This window comes from Solanum stenotomum, chromosome 2 (assembly GCF_019186545.1).
Source record: "Solanum stenotomum isolate F172 chromosome 2, ASM1918654v1, whole genome shotgun sequence".
NCBI classification, from domain to species: Eukaryota; Viridiplantae; Streptophyta; class Magnoliopsida; order Solanales; family Solanaceae; genus Solanum; species Solanum stenotomum.
The window spans coordinates 23,202,071-23,228,120 of record NC_064283.1 but is presented as its reverse complement, the minus strand read 5'-3'; the positions used below and the strand labels follow the sequence as shown (position 1 = coordinate 23,228,120).

Genomic DNA, 26,050 nt, shown 5'->3' with positions numbered 1-26,050 from the left:
CTCTTCAACTAACATGAAATTGTTTGAGTTATACGACGTTGTTGTATCCTGGAGGAGATAAATCAAGAGTTATATTGTTGGGATCGGTATAGATTATACAGCGGCGGACTACATACGCATTAGACTAAATATTTTTTTGTTCATTTTATTTTCAACTATAATTTATGGTATATTTACCAAATATATTTTAAAAAATATAGAAACAAGTAACAAATATAATTTATTTGTATAAGTATAAAAATAAATATGACCATTTTCCGTAAGTTATATAGTCTTACGACTCTAATGAACTTCGATGTGATGGTGGACTTGATATATAGCTACTCAACTTGAAGTTTCAACATGGTAGCTTTCGAAAATAAGCAAGTGGACATTACATAATTGCCCATATTTGTTTTGTTTAATATAAATAAAAATAAATAATAGTAATAAATGGTAGCAACTAGAAATCTTTAATGAAAGAACATATCATGATAAGCTTTACTATTTTGAATGATAAAGTATATGATAGGTTCCAGCATGTTAAATATAGCCACACAACTTTGATTCTAGGAATAGAAAGTGATGATTGAGAACAATTTCAATGGGAGTTTGGAATGGCTAGGCAGGGAAGGGAAGGGAAGGGAAGGGCAGGGCATGAAGGGAGAACTTATTCCATACTTTAAAGCTCGTCCAACCATGCTCTATTGCTTGTCCCAATCATCTTCTCTTTTCCTCTTATAGTCGTTTGGTAGGGTGCATAAGAATAGTGTCGAATATGGAATATTAGTTATGCTTGCATTAGTTGTGCTGAGATTATCTCTCATGCATTGTTTAATTTGGTATATTAAAAATAACATGCATTACATAAGTTCTATATAAAAAATATTATACAAGTTGGGTCTCGAATCAAGAATTAGGATAGGATCCCAAGTTGGAACCCTGAGATAGAGTCGAGAGTCAATTCCTAGGTCTTATGTCAGGGTCGGAAGTTGAATCCTATGTCGGAGTCAGGCGTTGACTCCTAAGTCGAGAATGCGGTTGGAGTCAAAAGTCAAGTCCCAAATCAGGTCTCAGATTGATTTCCAAGTCGCGATTGAGAGTTGGATCCTAGATTGATGTTGAGGTTGGGGTCGAGTCAAGACCCTGGGTTAGGATCAGGAATTTAGGTCTCACACGGTAGAGAGGATGAGAGAGTGGTGGGTTAAGAGAGAGGATGCGGGGCTGAGCAAAAGGTGATGGTGGGTCGTGCGATGGGCTAGTAGGTCGAGGGTTGGAAGTCAAGGGTTGATGGTCTATGGTGTGTGGGTGGAATAGATTGTGATAGTGATGGTGAAATTGAAAGAGAGTTTTGAAAAGTGATTTTATTACTTCACAGGCTCAAACCATCTCAGTATCGCTTCCATCATCTTGTCCACTATGGAGGTCACTCTCACTTTGTTCTAAATATACTTATTTCTAATCTTATCTCTCCTAGTATAACCACACATCCTCAGTATCCTCATCTCCGCAACACACATCTTCTAGACATGAGAGTTTTTGACTGACCAACACTCATTATTAAATATGGATTGAATTACAAATTTTTATTTATTTAAAAAGGCACTCATCAATTCGTTGGTGCTTGTAATGCAAGGGGCAACGTGCAATTAATTATTGAATCGAAGGTCCAAAACAAGCAAAAGACAGATGGCCCCTCAATGAACAAGTAGTCATTTGGAATCCAAAATTTAATTTTATAGTTTCATTTATTATAATTTTGTGGTTTAGAAAGTGATGATAGTGACATTAAGAGAGTCAGAACTCTTAAAATAATAATTGCAAAAATCAAGAAAATTATGACATAAACAAGGCCTCTGTCTCTCTAAGTCACAACAACATTAATTGTATGAAGCAAAAAAAAAAAAAAAAAACTCACATATAATCAGAAGTAGATTCTGACAATTTTTTAAGTATAAAACTACAATGGAAGTCCAAAGAGCTGATGTTAGCTCTTAAAATATAATAATGTAATTTTAAAAAAAAATAGAGTAGTTGAACTAGCACTTTTGACTCAGCAGATGTTGTCTGTACATCAAAGGACATACATGAAATGGCAAATAAGAAAATATAAACAAGAGGCTAAACATTTTTTCACTTATCCGCACTCAGTATTTACGCGTTAAACAAAATAACTTAACCTTATAAGTTACAAGTTAAAGTAACAAATCGGATCAATTAATCATGGTTAAATGATCAAGGTTTAAACATATACGCCAGTACGCCACATGTGTCATACATTAATTAATTTGCTAGGAATATTGAGTGAGAAAAAAAGTTTATATTATTTTAATGCATAATTCTGTTGTTTTGAAAACATAAATTTCTATCCATTTCGTTGTTTTCAAAAAGAAGAAATGAAGCAGGGTAGTTATAAAATTTGTACAACTCAAATCTCCATGTAATATAAAATTTGAACAACAATTATCATATCAACTGCACAGATCACAAATAATGTCACTCATTATTATAAGTGCAATGAACCAGAAAGAAAATAAAGATTATCAAACAGCTCGGAGTACTATCATGTGCCTCAATGATTCTCATTAATTCAAATATAATGAGAATGTTGTCTCTAAGTCATGAATAAAGGTGACAAAATAGATAAAATTTATGGTTATTTACTTGATCCAATCTATTTTAAATAGGTTGATTATTCAATCATTTAAAAGTGGATCCAACATGGATCAATTCATATTATTCATCATAAAATATGGTAACTTATCAGTGTCCATCAATTGCACTCCCTTTTAAGTATGTAGGACATAAGACACTCACGGTATATTTGATATGAAAGAAATATATTTTCGAAAAATTATTATTCAATTTTATCATGTTTGGTTGATTTTAATGTTTTGAAAAGTATTTTTCAAAATGGACTTATTTTCCTCTGAACTTTTTTTTTAAAAAAAAGACTTCTATAAACATGGAAATGTTCCTTCCTACCAAACACATATAAAGGGAGAAAAAGATCTGGTAAAAGGAAGTACATATCTCCTTATATAATGGGAATAAATAGATAATATGAATATTCATATTATTCAGATTTACCCATTTTTATCTGTATCAAATATGAGTCAGATCAGATATTTTATCCATTTTCATTTGACTCATTTTCTATCAACTCCTATTCGAGTCGACCCTCTCATTTGCAAAGATTTTGGCTTAAACTTAATCATTTTGCTTTCAATAGAAGGTAAGCATCCTATGCTTTACAGGAGTCTTTCAGACCCTTCCTAGTTTCTATCAAGAAATTATTAGTCAAACTAAAAATACAGAGAACTTGTTATTTTTACTTTGTATAATGAGATAAAATTAAATGAAGAAACATGGTCTCGTACAACCGAACTCTAACTTGTTTGGGACTGAGATAACACCATAGTTGTAATAATTATGTACTGATTTGGTACAACACTGCCTTTTTTTGGCGGGTGAGTGTGAGGGGGAGCGTGGAGGGGGTCAAAGTACAACACTGATTGCAATCAATGAGGTTTGTGCACAAAAGCTTATTGGAAGTAATGGACTACAACCTAGCACACTAGCCTCCTCCTTAATCATATTTTTTCCAGGTCCTCTCGAACCAACATCTTCCAACCTGATGCTCTTAATTTTCTATTAGAAAAAGAGAAAAGGATCAGCTAATCTAAAGTAATATTTACAACCACACTACAGAAAGAACATACCCTACCTTCTCAAGGGTGGCTTTGCAAACAACATTCTTGCAATCAACACTTTAGATCAATTGCTCATTTTATGATTCCATTAAGCAAGAGGAATCTTGAACTAAGAAACAGACCCTAGAAGCTAAAATAATAGGGTAATCATGAGCAATTGCAATAATCGGGTTCATTGATACTCCTAGTATAATAGATGCTATCACACATACAATCACACTCAATTCAATGGAATTATTTTATCTTGAAGGGGATCTTCTATATAATTTTGCACATGATAATTGGTTTTTAAACAAGCATATCATAAAGTTTTTAACAATAGGCACTTGACATTATCAATTATGAGATAAGTGTTTCTACGCTAACGGAGAGACAAACACAAAAACAACCAAATTATCTCATCAGATTGAGACGCAGCATCAAAGCTGGCATATAGAAGCATCCCTCTTGAGGAACACACATCACGAGAAGATCACATGGAATATTGATACATTGACTGAAAGAAGACACGGCTTAAAGAAAAAATTTACAAAAGATCTAAGAAGCCAAAGTAATATTTACAACAAGCTTTGCAGTTAGCAAGCCAGAAGCAAGGATGCAACATTGAAGCTACAACCAAAGAACCTCTATTATACTCAAATTCAAGGAGGCCACCATATTCAAAGTAAGATGCTTAGTTAATCCAACAGAGTTTACTGATACCATTGGAATTCCAGTAACAGTCTGTTGATCCACATTTTAGTCTATCAGTAACAGGAATGTCCTAGGAAAAAAAAATGACGAGTCCATAAGGAAAGCACAGAAATGAACACAATATAATCACTAGCAAAAGAGATGAAAGACCTATTGATTAAAGAAATGGCAACCAAATTAGTAACCGGAGAAGTGCAAGTGAAATACGTATTGATGTATGCTAACTCACAGTGTGCTATAGTACCAGGTTGAAGGTATACTGGAATGCAGTAAAAGAAATTAAGAAGAACAGTAAAGGCAAGGAGTTTTCACATTTTCCCCCTTTTTGATGATGAAAAACAAACAGCTCCTGCATGTAATTATTCATTCATATCGTTATCATTCCCCCTATCTCCATTCCCTTGTTGCCATATGTAGTATTTCAGTGTTTTGATGATTCTCACAAAGGCTGGGACCTGGTCCAAGGTAGAATTGCCTTTGTCCAAGTATGAATGGTGAACAACTGTAAAGCTGTCTTGTCAGTGGTTGGTGAAAAGGACGGTGTACTCCTCCAATGAGAATGAACGAGGTTGTTTGTTCAACGGATAATACATCCTTGGTTGATTGATACATTCAACACAACAATTATTATTCATTCAAAAAGTGTGATATTGTCTCGGAAGAACTCAAGCTTTAACATGCACACCGCAAGGGACCTGATAGAGCTATCAAGGATTTCCAATTGTTTTCACTAATATCAAGCAATAAGTGAATACAGGCTTCAAATACACCACACGAGATTAAACTCTTAATCTCACTACAAGTAATAACTCTATTACTTAAACGAGCCAAAGCAATGCCTCCATTGCCCACTATATTACCTAACTCTAATTAATATAGACTACACTTACAAGACACACAATCAACTCAAACTGTGTTCCTATATTTGGTAGCTCTATCAGGTCCCTTGTTGTGTGCGTGTTAAAACTTGAGTTCTTCCGAGACAAAATATCACACTTTTTGAATGAATAATATTTGTTGTGTTGAATATATCAATCAACCAAGGATGTATTATCCGTTGAACAAACAACCTCATCCATTCTCATTGGAGGAGTACATTGTCCTTCTCACCAACCACTGACAAGACAGCTTTACAGTTGTTCATCATTCATACTTGGACGAAGGCTATTCTACCTTGGACCAGGTCCCAGCCTTTGTGAGAATATCAAAACACCGAAATACAAGAATTTGTGAAACACTTTCACATTGAGTACAAGAATCACTCTAAGTGGTAAAAGGAAAGAACAACCCAAGAAGCCAATCCTCTGGCTTTGTGAACTTATATTCACTTTTTCTCCTTTTAAAAACAAAAGTGCACCGGGAGAAACAGCTCACAAGATGGACTAGAGTAAAACTTAACCAATCAGGTAAGTTCATTAAATTGCACACTGGACATTAATTCTTTTGATAGACACACAATGAAAAATCAATATGCCATGAGACAATGGTAAGACATCTCTTTCATAGATGTAGACCATTCAAAAAGAACTCAAGTCTTGTGTAGGTGCATGAGAAAGTGTTGCATTGAAAGTATCATGAAGATGGTTCACCTAAAAGGTACATTCTTTAGCCTGATAATGTAGCCTATACAGAGACAATCTTCTTGAATTTCTACTTTTACAACTAAGGCTAGACATAAATTTAGAACCTGAAATACATAACATAAGAGGATTTCAGGAAATTATCACAGTATCAGGAATAGACACAAAGAATAGTTTGAAGTTTTAAATGCTTTAAATCCATAGGTGCACAAGATATAAGTTAGGATTCCGAGAGCTTGTATGCAGGAGAAGGAGTTGAGCTAGGAAATTATGTATGCAATAGACTCATTTAAGTTGATATGCTACACCTGCATAAAATGAAAGCATCCTCATACATATAAACTTACTCGCACTTTTCCTTGACATATCTGGGATTTTGTAACTTGGAATTTTGCAGCACTATTTAACTATATAATTATACTGTCTCTTTTTTTAATCTTTACTTTAAGATTTTTTTTAATTGGATGATGGTGTTAAAAAATTTCAGTAGATAGGACAAATCCAGGAGCAATCAACTTGCTTTTGCTGCATCGCATTCCATTTAATAAAATTATTGAGTCCTTTTATTTTGCTGAACATATCTTAGTTTTCTCATTAATTAGTTTAAAATTTCAGAAAATTTATTTGTTTTTACCATTGTAGCTCGATGAATTGGGACCCCAAATTTAAAGGTCTAACAGCGCTGCTTTATACTTTATAGGCACAATAAGTTTAAGAAGGAAGTTTTACAGTTTTTTATTCTCAATATCTTGTACATTCTGTAATTGAGGCGAGAGGATATGATCTCTATAAACTTAATGTTGACATTATCAAATAAGATCTTTTTTGTCCTGTACTTGGTCATTTATGTCGTTATTTTAGGAAGTTTATAGGCTAGTTGTACCAGATAAAACTAGTCATCCCTCACAGAAGTAGCATTTCAGTCTCTCCTAAGAGATTAAGGAGCCTTTTGAAAACCATAGTTTATGTTGGGCATCATACCTGAGGTTCATCTTTAAGGAGTAAATATGTTTCCCAGAAAGATTAGTACACTTTTAGCCTGAATCCGGGCAAATGTTCTACTACAGACTACACAGAAAAAATCAAAACTTAATAAATGGCTAAGTTCCCAATATTGCCATTGAAGATATCATGAGCATCTGTGGAATCGTAAGGAAACAAAAGAAAATCTAGATAAGTGATTAATTATAGTTGTCTAACAGCAGAGAGATTCTATCAGAAGTAGAATTATTTCAACTACTTCAGCAGAGTCATCATCCAGTCACAGAAGACCTTCTAGTGATTAGCCCCACAAAACAACCAAGCCCCCCCCCCCCNCCCCCCAACAAAAAAAAGGGCCCAACCTGTGGGAAAAGGAAGATAAAGAGAGAAATAAACAAATAAATAAAAGGGAAGAAAGGAGGCAAAGATATTACTTACTTCTCACTTATTTTCCGACTTAAGTTGTCCCCCAAGTAATATAAGCCCCACCGTTGCAAAAGCAGCTAAAACGGTTGATGAATAGGACATCACAAGCAGAGATGCTCGCAGAGACTGCAATAAAAAACTATTTTCATAAATACCAACACATATAAATATCAACTGAACGAGCAGTTTTCTAGTGTTACCTTAGCAAGCAATAAAGCATTGTCATTTGCATACTGTAATGAGCTCTCTGGTATGCTCTGTATGCCTTGACTCAATTCCCAAGAAAGAAAACTGTATTCCCAAAAGCAGACACAGAACTTTTTTTTAAACCTTGAATGAAAGATATAGAGGCTCGCAGCTCAAAAGAACCAATTACCTAAAGATGACTGCGATGGCAGCTCCAGTGTAGGCTTTTCCAGAGGTCAATTCAACCTGAAGATCCCCAAACTGAAGCGAAATAGTTTTAGGATAAAATGCATTGACCACATCTTGGAAAAAAATAATCCATATACCATTTAATACCTTGAACATCCTGGTTTGCTGCTTAAATTCTTCACCCTCAACTCCTGATACTGGACTTGCAGACAACAACTTTCCAGTCTTTATCATAACTTTAGCAATCTATAGTGATCAAGTACAAAAGTTTTAAGAGCAAAGAAATAATTTGATGACATCAAGTAGGGTGCATTTGAAGAAGAAATTATGCCTGACAACAGTTCTCAGTTATTTCACCAAGATGCCTTGAATCAAAGAGGTTAATGTGGGTAAAACCTTAGGAATGAGCCGTGTGTACACCTTCGGTCTTCATTCTTGTCCCACAAATCTTTTTAACCGTTAAAAACTACAGATCAAGAATTAAAATTGAATTCAAAGAAGACCAATTGCAATTCATTTTAGCATCATTCATCCAAAACTTCAGTGCCAATATACCCAAACCTACTAACCTATTCAACAAGGGATACATATCACATTAAGTCACCTTCTTAGTATGCTTGTCAAACCTAGCAGTCCTAGATGACAAGATGGGTGGAAATGAGCCTACTAGCTCAGAATCTTACAGCTACTGAGTACTTCTACTCCCCCTATGCCTAATGATATGATCCTGGATAGTCCGGACAAAGCGGAGCACATTGTGGATGATCTTGAATTGTCTAGCGTACCATTGACTCGCTCCAAGTCCAAGAACGTCCAAGGAGTGCATACTAGGGAGGTTCATGATCTTCAAGAATTTTCAAGATACAACATTGGAATTCAGCTTTTTCACATGAGCTGCTGAAAGGTTCTTTCTCTCTTTCGCACATTCCTTCTAATTCTTCCTGTGTTATTTCCGGAGTCTATGCCACTAACTCTAGAGTTGAAAGGCAATATTTATGGTTGGCACTCGCTGCTGCTCAGGGGATGTCGGAAGGGCCTTGGACTATTTGTTGTGACTCTAATGTCACTAGATTCATTTCTGAGAGGCCTTCAAGCTATACCTCATCTAGTATGACGTAGTTCTCAGAATTTATAGAGTTGGAACTCATCGATCTCCCCTTATTGGTGGTTTATGTTAGAATAGGAATAGGAATAGAAATAGTATATAGTCCTACTTGGTAAAGGATTATGATATAGTGTCTATAAATCGGGTTCTCTGTGTAATAATGAAAATGCACAATCAATAATATTTTTTCTTCAGATTTCTCACATGGTAGCAGAGCAATTGTGAGGGAAAAAAATCAGCGTCACTGTAAAGTTTTAGTTTTTTTCCGGTGACTGTTTTATGTTCCCTTTTGTTTTATAAGTGTTATGCGAAAACCAATACCGCCACGAGGTGCGAAACACACAGGCGAGCGAACCCTAGTGAGCTCTAGCACCAGCGCGTGCGACTATTTCCGTCCAGATTTTGGCAATTTGTTTTTCCCGGTTTGGTCGCCTCTACATTCAGAGGCTGACCATATAGTAATTTGTTGATTCCGACCAGTTTCCGTCAACCAGATCGTATTTCCGGCGACTGGACCTTTATCTTTTTCCAGATTTCAGCACCCTTTTTCGTGAGAACTTCTGATTCACAAGATGTCTTTTGGGGTTGACACTTTAGGCATAAAAAATATGGTAATTGGAAGTTAAGAGCACTATGATCACTTCAGAACCATTAATGAGAAGTTCAAATTATCTAGCTTGGGCTTCTTCGGTTGAGTTGTGGTGCAAAGGTCAAGGTGTTCAAGATCACTTAACGAACAAAGCTAGTGTGGTAGATGAAAAAGCAAAGTCTAGTGCGGAAGATGAAATAGCCAAAGCTCAATGGGAGAAGGTTGATGCTGATTGGGCAGGATCACCCACCCTTTGACAGACGTTCTACATCCGGATATTGTGTTTTCGTAGAAGGTAATTTGGTGCCGTGGAAAGGTAAGTAACAAAGTGTGGTTGCTCGATCTAGTACAGAAGCAGAATATCGAGCAAAGGTTGTAGCAACTTGTGAGCTAGTTTGTATCAAACAGTTGCTAAGAGAACTAAAGTTTGGAGAAACTGGTCATATGGAACTAGTGTGTAATAATCAAGCGACCCTTCATATCACATCAAATCCAGTGTTTCATGAGAGCTCTAAGTACATTGAGATTGATTGTCACTTTGTCAGAAAAAAGATACTCTCGGGAGATATTGTTACAAAATTTGTGAAGTCAAGTGATCAACTTGTAGATATCTTCACCAAGTCCCTCACCGGTCCTCGTACTAATTACATTTGTAACAAGCTAGGTACATTTAATTTGTATGCACCAGCTTGAGGGGGAGTGTTAGAATAGGAATAGGAATAGGAATAGAAATAGTATATAGTCTCCTACTTGGTAAAGGATTATGAATAGTGTCTATAAATAGGGTTCTCTGTGTAATAATGAAAATACACAATCAATAATATTTTTTCTTCAGATTTCTCACAGTTTATATACTTGGTCCCGTAGCACATATTCAATGGAGACATCTAGAATTGACAGTTTTTCGTCATCCATGGAATTGGATGATTGCTTTGGCTTCATCAAGCAATCCCTACTCCCAAAAGTTATTTCTGACCACTCTCCCCTTCTACTCCAATGCAATCAAGTGGGGTTACAGGAACAACACTTGTTTTAAATTTGAACACATGTGGATGTAGTCAGAGGGTTTTGTAGAACTTATTGGTTCATGGTGGGTTTCTTTTGATGTGCAAAGCAGTCAAGATTTTATCTTCGCATCAACATTGAAACTTCAGAAGGGCAAGCTAAAAAAAATGGAATAAGCATCCCTTTAGCACCTTCGCACCCGTAATCCGACACTCCCTGGAATTTTGGTTTTAGACAAACTGGCTGCGAATAGAGTCCTATCTGATGATGAATTATTATAGAAGGTTGGATTACAATTGGATCTGGAAGATATTGTTAAACAAGAGGAGATACCTTGGAGACAAAAATCTATGGATTTATGGCTACAACAGGGAGATAACAATACTAGTTTTTCCATAAATTGGCAATGCCCACCGAAGATTCAAACTTGTACAATTTGGTTATCAATGGAGAACTGTCACTGAGTAGGGGACAATTATCAATGAAATACTTCCAAATTATTTCACCCTTTACAGGCATTCAAGAGTGTGGCCTAGTAGTCCATGAAGTGGTTGAGAACCCTAAGGTCTCAGCTTCAAAACTCAGCGGAGATCAAAAACACTAGGTGATTCTTCCCATTTGTCCTAACCTTGGTGGACGGAGTCACCTACTACCTGTTGTTGGTGGGAGGTGGGAGGTGGCAGGTATCCCGTGGAAGTAGTCGAGGTGCGAAAGCTGGCCTGGACACCACGATCATCAAGAAAATAAATAATTATTCCACCCTTTACGGTGAACAAGGGGGACTGAGGCCTTCTTGGTCGCATGCTAATATTCATTTATTCCCGATGAGAAGAATGTTTCCCTCTAATGTCCCTTTTCGAAGGAGGAAGTGTGACCAAAGATTCTATGGGAACAAAGCTCCTGAAGTGGGTGGATTCACTATAGGATTCTTTGAAAAATGTTGGAATATCATTTGTTTCGATCTTCTCGATGCTTTTGTCAGAAGATTAAATGCCACCTCCATAGGGCTTATCCCATAATGAGTTTAGGCCCATCAGTCTTGTGGGTAGCTTTTACAAGTCAAAAGTACGAGCAGGGAGATTAAAAAAGGTCATTGGAAACTTGTCTCCATCATCAATCAGCCTTCATTAAAGGTAGACAAACCATTGATGCCTTAATCATTGCTAATGAATGTTTGGACTCCACGATAAAGCAAGACAGGCCCGGGTTTATTTTTATTTTTGAAATGGTAACAAGCTTGTACTGATTCACAAAAAGGGCTCCTAAGCCATAATTACTGGGGGAATAAAGCATATAGACTAGTAAGTTAGAAAAAATTCTCTACTAGTCTATAGTGATTCTAAATCATGTAATAGAGACTCTGTGTCTTCAATGTACTCTTGTCTACGCCAAAAATTAAAACTGTCTACTAGCCTATCAAGGTTTCCTCTCAAACGATTTACTTTACATGCCCTCTCTATAACTCATCTCCAAAATAACACCTGGATAATCAATTTTTGAAGATAGTAAGTTAAATCACTAAAAAAATTCATTGCTGATGTGCAGAGATCAACCTCTTCATCATTGACTCAGAGCCGCAAACGTCCATGAAAAAAGGACAAAAAAGAAAGAAAAAAAAGGGACAATATGTAGAGAGACCGACCCTGTTTCCTTTGCAGCAGACAAGCAACAACATGAAAAGAAGAGGCAGAAATCCATTTATCACGTAAATATGGCATTTACTCCTGTATTCGAAAGATTTAGGGAATTCTTCTAACACATGAGAAGATGCATGGGAATTCAATAAAGTACCTTCTGTACTTCACCTTCGCCATATTGTCCCATGGACTGGAACCTTTTTCCAGCTGATAACAAGCGCCTTCCAAATGCTAACTAGTAATAAGAATGAAATTCAGGTGGAAAAAGGAACTCAATTTGCTTGTGCAAGGCAAGAAGTAAAGCATCATAGTTGTAGGCTTATTCTTGCCTGATTTTTGAGAGCCTGTCAATGAGCCAATCAGTAAAGGCAGCTTGTCCACTAAAGTTGTGGATGTTGATGTATCAGCCATTTCCCATGCTCGGCTTATATTTAACAATGTCTCTCCAACCTCCTCGCCACACTGCAAATGCAAGATTAAAACGAGAATCTATAATGTTCTTTTATCAGTGAGTCTTGCATTCTTTCATCCTCTATTGTTATAAGGGTGGCATGATAGCTTCAAAATTCAAATTTACATAAAGGGAAAAGAAACAGTTAATGTGAACTGATCTTAGGAGTATTTATACGCCTAAATTGTTGATATTTGCCCATAGTGTGATTGAATGAAAGGATAATCTTGAGTCTATTAGCTTGATTTTGTTAAACTTGCGATGATTATGCACTAAAACATATGATTAGATGTTTCAGGAACTCTTACAGGAATTGGAGTTGATACGAAGAAAGAAGGAGCAAAGAAACGCGAAAAATGGACTAAGGAAGAAATCACCAGTGGCTAGCGCCTGGTAGGCGCAGCACGCCACTGGTGGAACTACAGAGGAGATTACCAGGCATACTAGTGGGCGCAACGCGCCAAGGTCCTCACTGCACATGCTAGGCGGTGCGCTTGGCGCGGCACGCCAAAGGAGGAACCGCATAAGCAACTTCCAGGCGCGATAGGAGGCATGAAGCCCCACGAAAGTTCCGATTTTTTCAGCAAAAATAGATTAAAATAGGACTCCTAGTTGAAGTAGAATTCGACTCTGTTTTTTCCCAACTCTTATAAATAGACCCCTAGGGCTATCTTGTAGGGAGTTCGACATTATTTTGGTGTGCAAGAGCAAATTTCATCGTTTGTAATAGGTTTCACTTTTCTAACTCTTTTTATTTCTGGAAATCGCATGAACAATTGTATTTTGTGGTTTTCGAATATTATGAGTGGCTAAACGCCCTAGTTCTGGAGCTGTAGCTACGGATTGAATGTTGATTATCTAAGGTTCTTAAATTAATTCTTGGTTCTCATTATAAGTTAATTCTATATTCTTGTTTTAGTATTTTATGCTTGCGCACCATAAGATGAATCTATTGTCTATTCTTAAAATCGAGAGAGGAGAGGGTATATAGACCAGAGAATATAAAAAGCTTGATCATCCATTGTGAGTTGATGTGTGTTCAGGAGTAACTCCCGGACGAACAACTTGCTTGGTTACGAAACAAGATGAAATATAAATGCTCGCTAGTTAGGCCTGCTATCCCCGCTCAACGACGTAGTTAGACAGCTAACTGGGGTAGGCGACTAGAGGTCGAGAGACCTGACTCATACAATTAACCCTGTAAACCAGTAACTTGATAACCAAAATTAGTTCATTGCCTAAGATAAGATACATGAAATCCATTGCATGCTGCAGCCCTGGAATTGTCTTTTACTTGCTTGAAACATCATCCTAAAGTCGTTCACAATTAGTTACTTTTATTTATTGCTTAATTCGTAGTAGTAGTTAATAATCATCCAACTCTTTTAAACGGTTACTTTTGTTTGATTGTGGAATTAAGTTGTTAAATATAAGTTGATCACAAGTCCCTTGGGAACGAAAACTCGTTTCTAAAAGAAACTATATTACTTGAGCGACCACGTACACTTGCGTGTATATTGGGGAGCAACAAGAACCATAGTTGAACTAGAGTAAAGATGAACCATCAACTTGTTTAAAACTGTTCTACAGAAAAAATCTTGTTCAATGACTAACGAAACTTTTGAAAACATTTTTATTCTTGTACGGAATATCTGAATGCAGACATTTTGAGAAAAACTTGGAGGTAGTTTCCTTTATTCCTCAGCAGCAAATATAGCATATTGCATCTTTTATCGTCTTCACTGTTAGTTACATTGCAAGAAACATTGTTTCTGTTTTTATATTCTGTCAATTAATCCAACCTCAGAATATCCAGTCATCAGTGTTTTCATTTTTATGTTTATTTAACATCCACAAAGATTCTCTTCATAGTTTTTTTACTGTACAAATTTGGCAGAAAATGAGGAAGAATTCTGAGAAAGATGTCGGGGCAGGTGACAATGGAAACCCTTATCAAGATTCATTTCCTTTTGTCATCTCAGACAGGAGGTTTTGTAGTCATAATCAGCACAACCAATTCTTTAGCATAAAGTATCCAACTGAACAAGAAGCTTGAGTACACAACTAGCTGTTATCAGATCATGTAATATACTGGTTCCAAAATGCGTAGATGACAAACACAGAACTTCTATCCCTTGGATGATTTAAGTTCAAAGCGCAGATAATAACATCCTAAACAGTGGGAGAGTTGGTGCCAAGTTATGCTCTCTCCCTTGCAATTTAAGTGTCTTACTTTCCTTCTTGGTTTGTCTGAAAAAGAATGCCTCTTCTTAATTATTTTTTTTTGGTAAGTAAATATTTTATTTACCAAAGTGATCGTTACAAAGCATTAAGAAAAAACAACAGACTTGGACCATTTAGCCCCAAGACTTGCTAAAACATCACATTCAACCTATCTATTCTCTACAACTTTACTAGGGATAGACAATTAGTTCTCGAAGTCTACTATCTACTCTACCTTGGTGGGATCCTCTACCATGTATATCTCGTATACTATGCCTAATCATGAACTCCTCATTCCTCTGTTTGTTCTGAAACACTCTGCAATTACGTTCCATCCACAAGTGATAAATGGTTCCAGCCAAAGTCATCTTGTATATTTGTGCTTTAATGTTCCTACCTTTCATGTATTTTATTGCCCATTGTATTTCTTCATGCCACTTCATCCCTCTTCTTTGTACTCCTAGCCATGCTAGCAGTTTGTTCCATACTCTCGCAGTGAATGAGCAGGTAAAGAAAAGGTGGTCTATATCTTCATCCTACAGTTGACACAAGGGACATGTCAAGACATTTGTTATCCCCCATTTTGCCATCCTGTCCTTTGTTGAGAGCCTCCTGTTAAGTGCAATGTATAGTATAAAGAGCCATTTAGGTGCACCACAGTTTGCCCATATCAGTTTCCTCCACTTCACTTTCACCATGTCTCCTCTCATCTTTTCATAAACCTTCTTAATAGAGTATTGTTCCATTTGCATCAGGCTATGTTCACTGTATCCAGCATCTTGCAGATGTTTATGTGCTTTGAGGATTCTCTGTACTAGCCAGGATGCTTGTTTAGCCTGGATGCCCCATGATCCCCTTTGTCCATAATAGCTATGTATCCATTCAACCCATAAAATATCCTTCTTTTTACATAGATTCACATAAGTTTTCCAATGGCTGCCTTATTGCAGGTGAACACATCAAGAAAGTTCAGTCCCCACTAGCCTTGGGCCAGCATAGCTTCTCCCAGGCAATAAGTGCTTTTTTGATGCCTCCACATTCTCTGTCCACAAAAACTTCCTGCATATACTCTCAATAGCATGTAGAATCTTCTTAGGAAGGGCAGAAATTTGTGCCCGGAAGGTTTGAATTGAAAACAAGACATTCTTCACCAACTGAGCTCTTCCAGCATAGGAGAAGAACTTTGTGGTCCAGCTAGTAACTCTACTCAGCATTTTATCAATCAGAGGCTTACACTGGACTATAGGCATTCTTTTAGTACTCAAGGGTACCCCCCAAGTATCTGAATAGTAGTTCTCCTTTCACAAACTGTAATTCCTGTAATATTTGATCTTGAACAGGCTGCTTAACCCCCCAAAGTAGACACTGCTTTTGTCCACATTTGCCACCAGCCCTGATGCCTCTTCTTAAATTTGATAACTCTCTAATTCCAACATTCTATATGGCGCGTTTAAGACGATTAGATTCAAAGGTCATTTGGTAGATTACACACATTCAAAAGTCTTTCCTTATTTTCTTAAAGTCTATGTCTAGTCAAACTAAGACACTTATATTGAAACATAGAGAGTAAACGAGTAGCTCTTTATAGTACAACTAACCAAATCAAATTGCTGATCCAAGATTTATCAATTTCATGGTTTGTAATGCATTGTAAAGAAGTTGCAAACAAAAAAATTAGTATGGGTCACTAACCTCATCTTTAACTGGCCCATTTGAAAGATCAAATGCTGCATCATTCAGCTACACCATGTTTAAAATTTATGCATCAGAACTAAACCAAAGTGATAAAGAACCCCACACCCTTCAACAATGAATGCAAATGAAACCCAAACATCTAGACCTCTTAATGAACCATCCTAAGAATTCAAAAGTCACACAAAATCCCTGGGCTATTAGGAAAACAATGATACCGCAACGACAGCCTCATTTCCAGAAACAAGGGAAAAGAAAACTAACCAATCCACATGGGTCACTAACCAGCATGCATAAATATAATGAACCATCATGAAACACTTTTTATAACCATTTCCATACTATTTTGCAGAATAGTTCCAAGAAGAACTTACATCTAAGCGAAGATCACGAGGAAGCTGCGAAAAAAAGTCTGCAGGTAGAACAAAACTCTCCTGGAATAATAATAATACTCCATAAATTAGCATAACACTGACGGGTCAAGGGAAAGCCAGTTACCAAATAGTAAATAAAATGGATTTTGAATCTTACAGCGACTTGTTGCAGAAGAGTTTGAGGGTCTGGTTCAAGAGATTTGGAGGAATCAGATTCTGTAACAGCAAACGGTACTGTTGTAGGAGAATCGAATTTGAGGAAATTCTTGCGAAAAGATGGAAGGATGGAGATATGATGTGGGTATTTTCCGAAACGAAGAGTAGGAGTAGGAGAGAGACAATAGATAGTGTGTTGATGTAGTGAGAGAGAGGACGCCATTGAAGCACAAGAGGAGAAGAGAAGAGAATTATTAAACAACAACAAAGAGTAGCAATTTTTTTAGAAGTAAATTAGGGAGTTGGGCCATATTTTTGGTTCCGTGGTTGTCCTTCAAATTTCGCCACTTCGCATCTTGTCTTACCCAATCGTATTTCTTCCCCCAATCATAGTACAACAAAATACTTTAGCTACTTTTTTGGAAAAAAGAGAAAAAAAAAAATCAAATATAGTCAAATGAAAGCTATATAATAATAAAAAGAGGTGTTGTTCGGATGGTAAGTATTCTAAGGTTTTTAGCTTGAGGGTGGGGTAAAAAAAAAATTAAATATAATTTTTTAAAAATCCTATTTTCTTTTTTTAGTCTATTTCAAGAGAATATTTCTTTACTTTTTTGTCAATTCTCTTAATTTTTAATTTTCCACATTACATGGCTAAAATTATGAGATTAAACAATATTTTGATATTTTTGACATATTTTTAATTTTAAATTATAAGATTTAAAAATCTTTTTTATTTTCTTAAATTTCGTAGCATGTTCAAACAGGATTAACAAATTAAAAAGGAGAGAGTAATATTAAACCAGAGATATAGTGTAATGACCCTCATGGTCATTTCTGTGTCTTGCCTTCTGTGTGTCGTTTAGAGCGTTCCTATAGCGACCCCAAGTCATTTATGACTTGCTGGGACTGACAGTTCGGCCACCTGGTCGTTCGTTTGGTTTTGGTGCGAGTTTTTGTGTTTTGGAGCTTATGAACCTTGAACGATCATTTTCGATCAAAAGTTCAAGAAGATGACATCGGAATCCAATTCTGACGATTCCATCAGCTCCGGAAGGGTCATTTTAGGCTAGTAGCATGGTCGACATGACTCCCGAGGTTTTCAGTGTGAGTCGGTGCGATTAGGCGTTTTAACTTTAAGTTTAAGCCTAAGTTTGACTTTAGTCAACATTCTGAGTAAACGCGCTCGGATGAGAATTCCGTCAGTGTGGTTAGCTCCGGAATGTCGAGTTTGGTCTAGATTGACCCTTCTTTTGTGTCTGGAGGTTTTCAATACCTTTCCGAGCCCTTTTGTGGGTTTTGACTTAAAATGGCTTTCGGAAGTGGGACCCACTTTTTATCAAAATGACCTCTGATGGAAATTTCGACTGCGCCGTTGAGTCTGGAATGTCGAATTTGGTATGGTTGCATATCTCGTTTGCGTTCACGGGGTTCCGAACGAGGTCGGAGCACCCCGTCGGAGTTTTTAATTTTTTGGAAAATTGCAGAAAAATCTGCTATTTATTGCAGATATACCAGCAACATTTCCAAACTTCAAACCCTCATAACTCTCTCATCTCTCAACCGATTTAGCGATTCAAAAGGCAAAGTTGTGAGATTTTTCGAGAACAACATGTTGGTGAGATTGGATAGTGATTTGGAGTCCCCGTTTGCGGTAATTTTCGTAAAATACCTGCTGTCTCACCCTTTTTGTGAGCTTGATTTTGGGCATTTTTGAGACTTGATATTTCAGTCATTCTAGGTTCGATTTCAGTGATTTTTGAGGCTATTTTGAGTGGTTTTTCGAGGAGAGCATTGTGGTGTTGTCAGATTTTACTGTAGATCGCCCGTTTTTGGTAAATAAGCTGAATTAGCTGCTTTCCCATTTCTAATTTTTGAGAAAATTTGGGTTTTAGTTGCATGTTGATATTGTGTTGTTCCCGAGCCCCGAATTGTGTCCCATTTTGGGACATGAGCTGGGGGAACTGGTTAGGACCCACTTTTGGGGTTAATTTCGGAATTTCCTGCGCGGGTCCCACGATTCCCGTTTTGACTCCAAAATTGACCCGTCTCCGTTTGTTGTGATTTTGGTGTCTAAACGACCGTATTAATGTTGTGACTCTATTTTTGATAGAGGGGCAGCGTTTCGAGACCGTTCGGAAAGGGAAAGCTCCGAAGGAGTGATTTTGGAGCGCGTGTGATCGGCCTACAGGTAGGCTACGGTTTCCCTCTCTTAGATTGAGCTTGAGAGTGTGAATGCATGTTGATTAGTTGGGATTTGGGTTGGTAGTTATTGAATCTTGCATAGGTGTCAAGAAATCATGTTTTCGCCCTATTTCGAAAATTATCGGGTAATTGTGAGCATGCTTTGTGTTATTAATTGACCCTCCTCGCTATGTGGAGTGCTTGCATGCTTAATTTACTGTTTATTTGAAGCATGTTGGGCCTTAGTTTAGGTTTGACTAGGGCTTGCCTTAGAAATACATGATTTGGATCCAATAGGCCTTAGTTTTGCCCTGATGTCGCTTGGCTGGCTTAGATCCCTGTAGATTGGTGTAGCAGACTTGAGTCTGATAGTTTGGGCCTTAGTTATGCAATACGCTTGCTCCAACTTTAGTTATCCTTATTTTCCCCGATGTTACGGCTTCACGAGTTACGTCGGCGACACTAATTCTACTTCGCGATTTGAATTTGGTTTTCGATTTGGTTCCAAGGACTTACATTGATTGGCTATGTGTGGATGGCGTTTCACGGACATTTATAAGTATGGATCGATTGGGACTCTTTCAGCAGCTACATTGGCACCTTTATAGAGCATCCGGTTAGAGTTCCGGCCTCTATTGCCCAGATACTTATATAGAGCATCCGGTTTAAGGTCCGGTCTCTATTTCCCAAATACTTATATAGAGCATCCGGTTAGAGTTCCGGCCTCATATACTTGATATTTGTGATTGGTTACTTGGGTACTTCTGGTGAGCATCCGGTTAGAGGTCCGGCCTCCGTACTGTCAGATTTTACTAATTAGGGTTGAGGTTCTGATTCGTGTTCTTTGTTCTTGGGTTCTTTTATGCAATTCTCTTTAGTTTTAGTTATTCTGTGTACTCGTCGGGCTTATGGGGGTCCGTTCGGGTTTTTATTTAACTTGCGCACGAATGTACCTTCTGGGCTTATGGGGCCCCAGTTAGGTGTAGTTAGCTTATAAATTACTTTAGTTAGTTCTTTGTACACTCGTGTGCATTCCTTTGTTAGTTAGATTTTAGTTCTTGACTTCGGTTTGTGTTATTCCTTCTTTTCATATTGCCTTTACTTTTCAAGTTCAGTCGGCCTATGATGCCTACTGGGTACCGGTTGTTTTGGTACTCATGCTACGCTCTTCATCTATTTCGTGATGCAGGTCCGGACACTAGTAGCCAGCGTTGATCGAGCTTGGAGCAGACTGATCCGGAGACAGGAGTGAGCACACGACGTTTTGTACTATTTTAGTCTCCATCTGTATATATATAGACTTGTCTTTTACCTTTCGAGACAGTCCAGTCTCTGTTGTCCACTTTTGGGACTTGTACTCGTTTTGTTAGTAGCTCTGTACTAGTGACTTCCAGGTTTTGGGAGGGATCTTTATTTGTATATATGTTTTTGGGTTGCTTCCGCCTGTTTATATTGTTATTTGCCTACTCTTGTTTAGTTTCTACCCTCAGATCCATTACTTATTATTTCGGGTTACGGGTTGGCTTACCTACTGGTGGGTTATAGTAGGTGCCATCATGACTTGAGAAATCGGGTCGTGACATATAGAAGGGAGAACAATGTAGATACCTTTCTCTTATCCAAGTATATATTTTTGTATATCTTCTAATTGGGCCAGAAGTGCTCTATTTATAAGGGTATAAGTGGTGTTTGCCATAAAAATTAAATATTTTTAAAATGTTTTTTAGAATTATTGAAGTTGGAGTGTGTTTGATCATATTTTTGGAAAGAATATTCAGAATTTGAGTGTATTTTTTCTAAATATGGTTTATCCCCTATTTCTATAGATAAAAATATTATTTCCTCTGTTCCATTTTATGTGAGATAGTTTAACTCAGCACGGAGTTTAAAAAAGAAATGAAAACTTTTAAAACTTATATCCAAAATGAATGATAAAAATTTGTGTGACTGTAAATCATTTCATTAAAGATAAAATAGACAATTTATAGTTAAATTGTTACTTTATATAGAAATGTGCCATTCTTTTTTAGATTGACTAAAAAGGAAAGTAAGTCACACAAATTGGGACAGATGGAGTAATAGAAATTAGAATAACAAACTAAATTATGCTAAGTATTAATAATGGCGAAATTAATTATAAATAAATCTATATATTATTTTATGCAAATATTAAATATTCATTAATTATTCCACCTTCAATCCTACATAAAATAATACATAAATTTCCTCATAACTTGTACATATATTAGTTATGCAAGTTTCTAAATTATCGACCAACATCGTCCTAATTTTACAGAATAACTCATTTTATTTTATTTTGAAATTAAAATAATTTTATATTTAAACACATGAATAACTTATTTCCTATTTACCTACCAAACATCATACAAGTTATAGGGAAACTAATATATTAATAACTTATTCTTATCCAACTACTAAACGACCCTAACACATTACATTATAACTTCCTCCTTCAATCACAAAGTAGTAACCTCTCAAAAAATATGTAACAGATTCAAAAATGGTCTAATTAAAGTGCTCAATACAAAATAAACATTACTTTACTGAGCTTGACCTACACTATCATATCCCCAAACTTGCCCCTGGTGGGCAGAAAGTAGAAAGTCCTCTACATTCTAACAAAGTGTATAACGCACAACAAAATAAAGGAGCAAATCTATCAAACACTAATTATAATACAAGAGCATAATAGGTCTGTCAGCTGCCTCCTGCATCCACCCCCTCCGGTGGTTGCAGTTAAGAGCAACACAATCTGATTTGATCTACTCAAGCTTCAACTTTGGCCACCTTTCGCGGTTCTACTTGACCAGTTAGAGGGCACTGCATTTCTGTCCAACTAATTGGAACCATGGTACCACCTGCAAAAGTTTGTCAACTACCTTTTTAAGAACCTAAACCACGCAACCCTCGGAAAATCTGAAACATGTAATAATTAATAAATAACATCTTCCTATAAATAATTATAGTAGATTCTGCAACTAAACTGGCTACCATATCAACTCAAATCACAGTTGTGCGTCTAACTAAGATGGAAATGCAAAGGTTTTTACACAACTATCCCCTCCATACAATGATGTTTTGAGATTCAAATTTTCTCCAGATGAAGGAAAGCCTTAAGCTGCGGCTCTTTCCCCCTAACTCACCTCAACATCTATAAAAAAAACCTTTTTCCCTTAATAATAAGGTAAGCTCCAGAACAGACAGAATTGCCCAATCCTTTCTTTCCTTGAAGTCAATCTGGAGGGGGAGCCACTTCTACAGTAAATTCGGAATATACTTGCACAAGGAGGTTTAACTTCTAATTAATCCATTTATTAGATATTTTTTTATGGCATGTGGTGTTTGAGAAAATTTGTGCACAACTCGACTATTTCACTGGGTACATGCTACCTCCCCATCAGCATAGGTACCGGAATTCTCTGTTCACCCAGGCTTTGAAAAATAGATGAGAAAATAACCACCTAGTGTTTCTTTGCCTATGCTGGAAATTGAACTCGAAACCTCCTTTGTTGTCGACTGATTCCATTTTGCTAGATATTTAACATACCACGCTACTCGGTATGATGTTTATTTGACAAGGTCCTAAGTTTAATGTCTTTACAGAATCAAATATCATATGCAGCTTGCATACGAATTTAGATTCTGTTAAGCTACAGTGACAATTACTAACCTCTCTTATGCTTTTTTGGCAAGTAAATTCATCATCTGCATTTACAACGATCATTTCAAGTGGTAATACTCTGGCGAGCGAGATGGTGGTACATGTTTCATTTATACTCAATATTCAGAACCAGTCAGTCATGTTCTGAATCAAATTTAACAGCATCAACAAAGTCGACCAAAAATGGAAAAGCAAAATGAAATAGTTGATGAAGAAAGCCTTACCAGCCGCACTTTCAGCAGATACAACACCCAGCTCATTCTTCGCAGTTGACAGATAATATGCTCGTGCATCTCCAAGTGATAGCTTTTCAAGAAAGAATATAACAAATTATACTCAATAAGAAGCAAGTCAACAAACTTTACAAACAATTTTAGTTCTAGGAAATCACAACCAAGATTCCCCATTACTGCCAATACTAGGTGTAAACAGCCCATGGCTCGTAATGATTCTTTTGATCAAAGATGGACTAAAAATGCAACCACAGACCTCTACTATCACTTAACCCATTAACCTGCACTGTATGTAGCACGCCTTCTGAATTTAGAATTTGAATCTTATACTCTGCATATATTTTTTTTTACTTCAGTAGCCTGGACAATATTACTAGCTTTTTACATTTGCCTAGGCGGCTTTTGGGGATTAGCTACACTCAAAAGTTTATTCCATTCTTAGTTATAAAAATTAATAGGAGATTACCACCAATGCACGAATAATATCACCCGGTCGGAAGGACAAATGCATGTCAACTTTGTCAATCTCAGTTGCTCTGACATCTTGTTGCCTGTTCATTCAGAAGAAAGTTTCAGATTTTCTGTGCCAAAATCTTGCAGCACCGCAGAGTCAATTAACGAGCATGTATAGCAAGTCAACATGATAAAAGATGGGATTCTATAAGTAAAAAGTGCTATCTGAAAATATCAACTGCTGTGATTCAACAAATAGATGTAGCAAAAGCAGAGATTGAAACCCTATATGAATTGTATGCACTAAGATAAGCAAATATCTGAGGGGTGTTAAAAGTGAAAAATCAGTATTTAATGATCTGCAATCTACGAGCCGTTGATAGGCTTTATGGTGGATGCATGACTAACCAGGGGGTCGTCTTTTTGGAAAGGGAAACAGCATATCAAAACATCCTTACCTTCAATTATGTCACAACAGGAAATACATCTTGATTGCTGTGACACAATTCACAGATTAGTTGAGATGTTTGACAGCTCCAAAAATGTAAATTAAGCGTTAAATTTAAAGTTTACACCAATAGCCACTGGACTACATTTTCCTACAATAATTAACTCTTCTATCAAAAAATTTAAGTTCAACAAATTTGTTAACTTTTCTCCAAAAAAGAATTAACTCTTCTATTCAACCCGGCATCACAAGATATTTAGTGTGTCAAATTTTCTTTATCCCCTTCAATTTATTCTTTTGACAAGTCTTTGTCCCCTTTGTTTTTAACACAACATTATTGTGAAGGTCTTGTATTAAGTATCAACTTTACTCAGATTGTAAAATTAATCCAACACAACCAGACAAGGAAATTCCAGAGACAGAATATCCAGTACACATGTTAGAAACACAAATATATTGAACAGTATAACCGTGTATTGTATACATTTTCCTACTGCATGATGAATGATTCTTGACCTGCAATATAATATCCAATTTTGAACTAAAAGATAAGGCAGTCAACTTTTTCTTTTGAGAAAGAAAAAAGAATAATAATAATAACAGTAACTTTATGATCAATGGTCATCACATGAAGCCGGTTTTCAAAGTAATCATTGCAACAATGTGCAATTCGGTCATTATAATTGTATGGAGTAGAGGTTTCAAATCAAAGCGTAGCGTGAATCATTTACAGGAAATCAACCATATTTTGCACTTTGTGACACTTAGAGTGGTTAGTAAGATTATATTGTTTAGAGAATTAGCATGAAAAAACCAGTAAACAAACTTAACCACGGTAAAATGATTTGTGTCAATATGGTTCATACTTTTAATAAGTGCATGCAGGGATGCAAGTCTACAAAGACCACTGTAATGACCCTCATGGTCATTTCTGTGTCTTGCCTTCTGTGTGTCGTTTAGAGCGTTCCTATAACGACCCCAAGTCATTTATGACTTTCTAGGACTGACAGTTCAGTCACCTGGTCGTTCGTTTGGTCTTGGTGCGAGTTTTTGTGTTTTGGAGCTTATGAACCTTGAACGATCATTTCGATCAAAAGTTCAAGAAGATGACATCGGAATCCACTTCTGACGATTCCATCAGCTCCGGAAGGGTCATTTTAGGCTAGTAGCATGGTCGACATGACTCCCGAGATTTTTAGTGTGAGTCGGTGCGATTAGGCGTTTTAACTTTAAGTTTAAGCCTAAGTTTGACTTTGGTCAACATTCTGAGTAAACGCGCTCGGATGAGAATTCCGTCAGCGTGGTTAGCTCCAAAATGTCGAGTTTGGTCTAGATTGACCCTTCTTTTGTGTCTGGAGGTTTTCGATATCTTTCCGAGCCCTTTTGTGGGTTTTGACTTAAAATGACTTTTGGAAGTGGGACCCACTTTTTATCGAGATGACCTCTGATGGAAATTTCGACTGCGCCGTTGAGTCTGAAATGTCGAATTTGGTATGGTTGCATATCTCGTTTGCGTTCACGGGGTTCCGAACGAGTTCGGAGCACTCCGTCGGAGTTTTAGAATTTTGGAAAAGAAAGTTGCAGAAAATCTGCTATTTATTGCAGAAAAACCAGCAACATTTCCAAACTTCAAACCCTCATAACTCTCTCATCTCTCAACCAATTTGGGCGATTCAAAAGGCAAAGTTGTGAGATTTTTTGAGGACAACGCGTTGGTGATCTCGGATAGTGATTTGAAGTCCCCGTTTGAGGTAATTTTCGTAAAATACCTGCTGCCACACCCTTTTTGTGAGCTTGATTTTGGAAGATTTTGAGACTTGTTTTCTCAGCCTTTCTAGGTCCGATTTCAGTGATTTTTGAGGCTATCTTGAGTGGTTTTTCGAGGAGAATGTCGTGGTGTTGTCGCATTTCACTGTAGACCTTCAGTTTTTGGTAAATACACTGATTCAACTGCTGTCCCATTTCTAATTTTTGAGAAAATTTGGGTTTTAGTTGCATGTTGATATTGTGTTGTTCCCGAGCCCCGAATTGTGTCCCATTTTGGGACATGAGCTGGGGGAACTGGTTAGGA

At 36.8% G+C, this 26,050-nt stretch overlaps 2 protein-coding genes across 2 annotated transcripts in view; both read right to left on the bottom strand.

Moving 5' to 3' along the window:
• Positions 1-4,125: 4,125 nt before the first annotated feature.
• LOC125854213 (uncharacterized) lies at positions 4,126-17,231 on the bottom strand. Its single transcript, XM_049533693.1, has 10 exons — positions 16,981-17,231; positions 16,824-16,883; positions 16,450-16,497; positions 12,413-12,545; positions 12,238-12,314; positions 7,895-7,993; positions 7,749-7,819; positions 7,573-7,663; positions 7,385-7,498; positions 4,126-4,455 (listed from the first exon to the last, which is right to left on the bottom strand). The coding sequence occupies exons 1-9, from the start codon at positions 17,200-17,202 to the stop codon at positions 7,388-7,390; spliced, it is 912 nt and encodes a 303-aa protein (XP_049389650.1). The 5' UTR covers positions 17,203-17,231; the 3' UTR covers positions 4,126-4,455; positions 7,385-7,387.
• Positions 17,232-21,658: 4,427 nt separating this feature from the next.
• The window catches only part of LOC125854216 (uncharacterized), a 9,371-nt gene continuing 4,979 nt past the window's right edge, over positions 21,659-26,050 (bottom strand). The window contains exons 4-6 of the mRNA XM_049533695.1: positions 23,545-23,629; positions 23,070-23,151; positions 21,659-22,042 (exon numbers count right to left, since the gene is read on the bottom strand). Of these exons, the coding sequence (XP_049389652.1) occupies positions 21,951-22,042; positions 23,070-23,151; positions 23,545-23,629 (259 nt within the window). The 3' untranslated portion in view covers positions 21,659-21,950. The remainder of the gene's footprint in view (positions 22,043-23,069; positions 23,152-23,544; positions 23,630-26,050) is intronic.

What these genes read in the sequence shown, in the direction of transcription:
- LOC125854213 (XM_049533693.1), bottom strand. Translation starts at nt 17,202, where the DNA reads ATGGCGTCCTCTCTCTCACTACATCAACACACTATCTATTGTCTCTCT. An exon ending in CTCTTCTGCAACAAGTCGCT is followed by an intron (nt 16,884 to 16,980) that starts GTAAGATTCAAA and finishes TTATTATTCCAG; the next exon opens with GAGAGTTTTGTTCTACCTGC. An exon ending in GCCATCGCAGTCATCTTTAG is followed by an intron (nt 7,664 to 7,748) that starts GTAATTGGTTCT and finishes TTGGGAATACAG; the next exon opens with TTTTCTTTCTTGGGAATTGA.